This window comes from Zeugodacus cucurbitae, chromosome 6, assembly GCF_028554725.1.
Source record: "Zeugodacus cucurbitae isolate PBARC_wt_2022May chromosome 6, idZeuCucr1.2, whole genome shotgun sequence".
Taxonomy (NCBI): domain Eukaryota; kingdom Metazoa; phylum Arthropoda; class Insecta; order Diptera; family Tephritidae; genus Zeugodacus; species Zeugodacus cucurbitae.
The window spans coordinates 55984206-55991009 of NC_071671.1; the positions used below are offsets into that span (position 1 = coordinate 55984206).

At 32.5% G+C, this 6804-nt stretch overlaps 1 protein-coding gene across 1 annotated transcript; it reads left to right on the forward strand.

Moving 5' to 3' along the window:
- LOC105220644 (uncharacterized) lies at window positions 1-2458 on the forward strand. Its single transcript, XM_054232905.1, has 4 exons — window positions 1-394; window positions 456-946; window positions 1018-1384; window positions 1852-2458. The coding sequence occupies exons 1-4, from the start codon at window positions 145-147 to the stop codon at window positions 2040-2042; spliced, it is 1299 nt and encodes a 432-aa protein (XP_054088880.1). The 5' UTR covers window positions 1-144; the 3' UTR covers window positions 2043-2458.
- The last annotated feature ends 4346 nt before the right edge of the window (window positions 2459-6804 follow it).

Sequence of the window (6804 nt, forward strand, 5' to 3'; positions counted from 1 at the left end):
AGTGCAAAGCTATTATACAAATAGTTTTTCGCTAGACGCCGATCGTGTCGGACCTACAACTTTTTGTGCAAATTTTAAATTTTTTGAACATTTTAAGTGCGAGCATACGCGCTAGTTACGCAAAAGTAATAAAACAAAGCAAATATGTCAACAACAGATGTCAATGTAAACAATCAAACCAAAGCAGATGCGGTCCAATGCGCAACAGCACCAAACGCTATGAAAGCGAGTCAAATACCCGACTGGTTGAAGGCTGACTTATTTGTGAAACTGCTCGAGAAAAATGTGCCGAATTTTAAGCAGATCAAGAGTATCGCTGTCAAACCCACACAAGAGGCAGGTGATAATTATAGCACGATCATGACCTCAGTGAAATTGGAAGTTGAGTTGAAGAGTTGAGTTCACGCTTGAAATGCAAATATTTCATAATTTTAAATAAACACTCTAAATTTCAGCTGGCGCAACAAAACTCGTCTCGTACATGTTAAAATTACCCATAGAATGGGTACAAAAGCTTTTGAAGGGCACCAATGTGTTCGATGTGGAAACGAGCATGTATCGCGATGTCATACCAGAGCTGGAGAAACTCTACAGAGACGCTGGTGTTGAAGTGAAATTCGGACCACAATATTATGAATTGGAAACCCCCTCCGAATTCGGTGTCATACTCATGGAAGATCTGTGTCTGCGTGGCTATAAAAATGTTAAACGCTTAGATGGCTTGGACCAAGAACACACCGAAATGGCGCTGAAAAAGTTGGCGCAATGGCATGCTGCAACTGCCGTACGCGTAGCTGTCAAAGGTGATTATCCGAAGGTGGTAAGCGCCGGTATATTTACCGAAGAATTCATCGTAATGATGAAAGATATGAATGAGCAATCCTCAAAAGTATTCAACGAGTGTGCGCGTACATTTAAGGGGCATGAAGTCTACATAGATGATTTGGTAAGTTCTACCACTGATAACAGTCTAAAGCTAGGTAACCTTATCCTTCATACAACTTGTGGTCCACGCAGGAAAAATGTCAAGCCAGAGTATTCGAAAAATTCCGCTCCATGTTGCATGCCGATCCCAATGAGTTCAATGTGCTCAATCATGGCGATTTCTGGGCCAACAATATAATGTTTCAATATGACGCTGCTGGCAAGCTCAAGGAAACATGTTTCGTCGATTTCCAGTGTTCACGTTATGGCTCACCGGTGCATGACCTGTATAATATTCTTCTATCATCAACATGTTTTGAGATCAAGCTCAAACATTTTGATTACTTCGTTAAATATTATCATGACAATTTAGCTGAAAACTTGAAGTTACTGAAATATCCGAAGAAACTACCCACATTAAAGGATATTCATATAGCGCTATACAGACATGGTGTTTTTGGTGAGTATTAGGTTGAAATGCGGGAAAGAGATCAATTTTTATTATTTCACTCATTCAAATTCATTAAAATTTATATTTTTTAAGTGTGGCAACCCTGTTTCAATTTTTTTGGAAAAATTAAGACTTTGAAACTATTTAAATATTTCTATTCACATTTCAGCGATTATTTTTAAATTATTGATGTGTATATTTAAATTTAATTGGCAACTCTACAAAATTTATTATTTTTATTAAAGAGTTTGGTTTCATATTGGAAACATTTTAAACTTCGCATCAATACTTAATGATACACCGGCAATTTTTTAATTAATATATTTGTATATTTAAAATTATTTGGCAACTCTACAAAAATGAATATTAATTTATTAAGTTTGCTTTTCCGAAAATTATCATTAAACCCATTGATAGGTTATCGTTTTTTTCAATTTTCATTTCATAATTTTTTCTCAAATATTTTCACCTTAAAGGTTTATCCGCGGCTCACGGTCATATGGCCATTGTGCTACTCGAACCAACCCCTGACGCGACCATTGAGAATCTATTGGGCAGTTCACCAGAAAGTGTAGACTTTAAAAAGTTAATGTACACAAGCGAGCGTTATCGTAAACACGCTGAAGCAGTCTTGCCATGGCTATATTATCGCGGTGCTTTTGAATAAAAAAAAAAACTAACGGTATTAAAATGCAAATCTACAAACATTCACATTTCTATTTTATCAGTACTTTTGTTATAAATGTACATTCGAAATATATGCTCAATACGACGTGTATGACTAATTGCAATTTACTTTACGAGCAGCAATTAGTGTGATGTGAAGAGCTTTTGCCTCCATAAAAAATTGTGTTTGACTGTGCATTGCGACTACTGAATGACCGAGCGAATTGTGTTAGAATTGAGTGTGAATAATTTTGCAATGGGATTATATGTATGTATGTATGTACATATGTTTACATAGCTATATGCATGTTGAGCAAATGAAGCAACAACGTTTCAGCAACAACGCTCTACTCATGTCTTTCTTTTTTTATACTTCTAATAAAAAATAATCAAGTGTGTTTATCATTTTATATTATATGTTATTGTGTTCCTCTTATCTCAATTAGTTTATTATTATTTAGTTGAATTATTCGTGGTGTGTACATTTGTATCTATTGATTTGAAGTGCTGTATTTTTTGTTGGGAAGCTTTAGATATTAAAATCCGTTCGACGTTATACTTTAGATTGCCATTTAATATTTTTTATTTATTCTTCAGAGGCATTGGCAAAGGGTGGAAAGTCAAATTAAAGTATGTTTAACAGAGTAAAATGTCCAGAGAGCGTTTCAAATAAGAGGTTCCCTCTCATAAGTTGAGATCTAAAACGTTTTTTTTTTTAATTTCAATAAATTTTTAGTAGTTGACAATTATAATGATAAGAAAGACGGCAATAGAAATATGCTCGAACCTTGAAATTTCTCAGTCTTCATCTGACATGTCTATTTGGAGAGAGCTTTCTCTGTGAAGAAGTTAGGTGAGCATAGGTTATCCCATTAATTATATCTCTCTTAATTCTTTTTAATAAATTTAGTATAATTTCTTCCAAAATTCGTTCACAAACCCCAACTTTTATCACACATATTTTACTACAAATGATTTACGACCTTCGTTGTCCTAAAGATCAATAACGGGACAATACAAACTGATTACAATACCATTAAATTTTATTTATTATAATATAGCAGAGCAGGACTCTCAACTTTCATTGTGCTTATGCCTCATTCGTTTATCTGTCGGTTTCTATAAGTTTTCACTTCAATGAGTAAAAAGCCAAAAATTGTTTACTAAGCGTGTAAATTAATTCCAAACTAAGATTAATAGTTCTATGAATAATGACAAATTATGAACGGAATTACGTTACTATTGTCTAAGTAATGAGAATTAATTTTATTTATAGGCCAATAAAGCCAAAAGTGATAAATAAAGTTTTATGACTTTGGCGTGGGATTTAGTAGGAATTAATTTATTATCAAAAATGCTCAGAAATATTACGTATTTGAGAGAATAAATTTGAATAACGGCAAATAATGCAATTATCATGCTATTTATTCATATTTTTGCTTCCCTCAACTAAAAATTATTTCAAGAAAAAACGTTAACTTCGGTTGTACCCTTCACAGGTGCATTTCTTTTAGTAACTATGTGTTTAAGCAAATCTAAAGACGTAAGAAAAAGTAAGTAAAAAAAGAAAACATTTTACTAATTCTTTTTAGCCGGGATGTTTGCTAGAAACGTTAAGGTTATATAGTTAACCGATCTGAACAATTTCTTCGGAGATTATATTATTACCTTAAGCAGTAATCCATGTCAAATTTCGTGGAGATACCACGTCAAATGCGCAAATTTTCCATACAAGCCATTGATTCCGATCGTTCGGTTTGTATGGCAGCTATATGCTATAGCGAATCGATCTGAACAATTTTTTCGGAGATTCAATTATTTCTATGAGCAACAACTCACACCAAATTTCGTGAAGATATGTAGTAAAATGCGGAAGTTTTCCATACAAGCCATTGATTCCGATCGTTCAGTTTGTATGGCAGCTATATGCTATAGCAAATCGATCTGAACAATTTTTTCGGAGATTCAATTATTTCTATGAGCAATAACTCATACCAAATTTCGTGAAGATATGTTGTAAAATGCGGAAGTTTTCCATACAAGCAACTGTTTCCGATCGTTCAGTTTGTATGGCAGCTATATGATATAGTGGTCCGATATCGGCAGTTCCGACAAATGAGCAGCTTCTTGAAGAGAAAATAACATCTGCAAAATTTCAAAACGATATCTTACAAACTGAAGGACTAGTTCGTATATCTACAGACAGACGGACATGGCTAAATCGACTCAGTTCAACATACTGATATAAATATATACTTTATAGGGCCTCCGACGCTTCCTTCTGGGTGTTACAAACTTCGTGACAAACTTAATATACCCTGTTCAGGGTATAATTATTAAAATGGAAAAATAAAATAAATAATTAAATTAAAAAAAAATCAGTAAACAAAACTATTAATTTAAAAAATAAATACAAAAATTCCAAAAATTTGAATTTTAAAATTTCAATTAAAAATATTAAAATTTTCACAACAGCCAGGCTTTTCATTAATGTCACCAAAGAGCGCTGCCTCCAGGCTAAGCCATCACGTGCAGCAAAGCAATTACTTGCACATAACAAGTGTATTGTTATAACAACAGCAACATACAAGTATTTTGTATATAATAATGTATTTTGAAAATTTACGAAAACAAGCAATTTTGTAGTAAATAGAGTTTCATGCATAATTCAACAATTTCTAGGCAGCGCTACATCGTCGCTAACAGCGATACTGAAAATATGTATATAAATATGCAAGTGTGTGCGAGTGCTTATAAATAGTAATGTGTGCTTTTGTATAGAGCCCCTAGCAATTGCGCCGCCAATTCAATATGTGTACTTCCACTTGACTGCGCCAAATGGTAGATTATATTTCTTGTATGCGCCGCTTTGGGCCATTGACTTTCGCTCGGACGTTTAAAATTCAGACAAAATGGCCGATGAGTCTAATGTCGCTAGCATAATTTAGGGCGTTGTGGTTGTAGTTGTGGTAGTAGCGCATATAGACATACACAAACATACTTTATTGAGCGGTGGTTCAAATTGTTCGTTTAAATAATTAGAAATGCTGTGGTTTTTGGTAGCATTGTATGCAGTTAATATGGATATTTTGGTTCTGTGTAAGGAACTAAATCTAAATCTTACTAAATCTAGCAAAATAATATTATTAAAAAATTATTCTTAAATATCGTAAAATTATATATAATTCTATATACACAAAAAAATTATTTTTATAATTAAAAAAATTATAATTTTAAAATTAATAATATTTAATAAAAAAAATTTAAACAAAAATGAAAAATATTTCAAAATATATTTTTTTTAATTTATAATTAAATTACATACCATTTTATATGCATCACCCTGTGTTAAAATATTACAACAGCTACTGCAGCCTTGCGCTTTTGTTTACATTCGCGGTGAAACGATAAAATTGCAGTGAACAAGCAAATCAAAACAAGTCAGTTGGTGTTTTTTTCGAAAATTCGATGTTATTATCAATTTAATATACTCAAATCAAAAGTGCTAAGTAAATTTAATATAAATAAGTTATTAATACATATATTATGCGACAATTAATTTGTGAAAATCGCGTGTGAAGAAAATGATATTTTATGTCTATCGGCACGTGCATGAGTGTGAATATTCCATTTTTAATATTTTTTGCTGAAAAAAAGTGTTGAATGTGTTTTAAAATATTTGTGTAAGGAAATAATTTATGCTTTTAAATAAAAAAAGTGAGTTTGCTATTATTACAATGCAAATCGTGCGTGTCGTTCGTATTTTGTTCATATTCGCCGTTCATGAAAGCAAATGCTGTAACATGTTTGTGCATGTTGCAGGTAAGTGGCTAAGAAAATATTTATAGATTTATTTTTTATTTCATGCGTTGATTTAGTTCCATATTAAATGTTTAATGCAAATTCACATATTTTTATCAATTAAATATGCATATAATAATAGCATATGTACCGGGTATGTTCAAAAAGTTATGTTCGTAAAAATTTACAATTGTACTCATGTATTAGGGTTGGTTATTACATACATTTTTTTCTCACTTTCCGATCGCTATGTTTAAGCTTTTCTCTCTTGTCTAAATCTTACATGTAAGAAACCGAGTCTTTCATTGGACAAAAAAAAAACAAGAAAAAACGTTAACTTCGGCTGTACCGAAGCTAATATACCCTTCACAGGTGCATTTCTTTTAGTAACTATGTGTTTAAGCAAATCTAAAGGCGTAAGAAAAAGTGAAAAAAATTTCGTGAGGATATGTAGTAAAATGCGGAAGTTTTCCATACAAGCCCTTGATTCCGATCGTTCAGTTTGTATGGCAGCTATATGCTATAGCGAATCGATCTGAACAATTTTTTCGGATTGATTCCGATCGTTCAGTTTGTATGACAGCTATATGCTATAGCAAATCGATCTGAACAATTTTTTCGGAGATTAAATTATTTCTATGAGCAATAATTCATACCAAATTTTGTGAAGATATGTTGTAAAATGCGGAAGTTTTCCATACAAGCCCTTGATTCCGATCGTTCAGTTTGTATGGCAGCTATAAGATATAGTGGTCCGATATCGGCAGTTCCGACAAATGAGCAGCTTCTTGAAGAGAAAATAACATCTGCAAAATTTCAAAACGATATCTTAAAAACTGAAGGACTAGTTCGTATATATACAGACAGACGGACATGGCTAAATCGACTCAGTTTAACATACTGATCATTTATATATATACTTTATAGGGCCTCCGACACTTCCTTCTGGATGTTACAAACTT

Coding starts and splice junctions, on each gene's coding strand:
- LOC105220644 (XM_054232905.1), top strand. CDS start 145: ATGTCAACAACAGATGTCAATGTAAACAATCAAACCAAAGCAGATGCG. Junction 395..455: donor ATTGGAAGTTGAGTTGAAGA/GTTGAGTTCACG, acceptor TCTAAATTTCAG/CTGGCGCAACAAAACTCGTC. Junction 1,385..1,851: donor ATACAGACATGGTGTTTTTG/GTGAGTATTAGG, acceptor TTCACCTTAAAG/GTTTATCCGCGGCTCACGGT.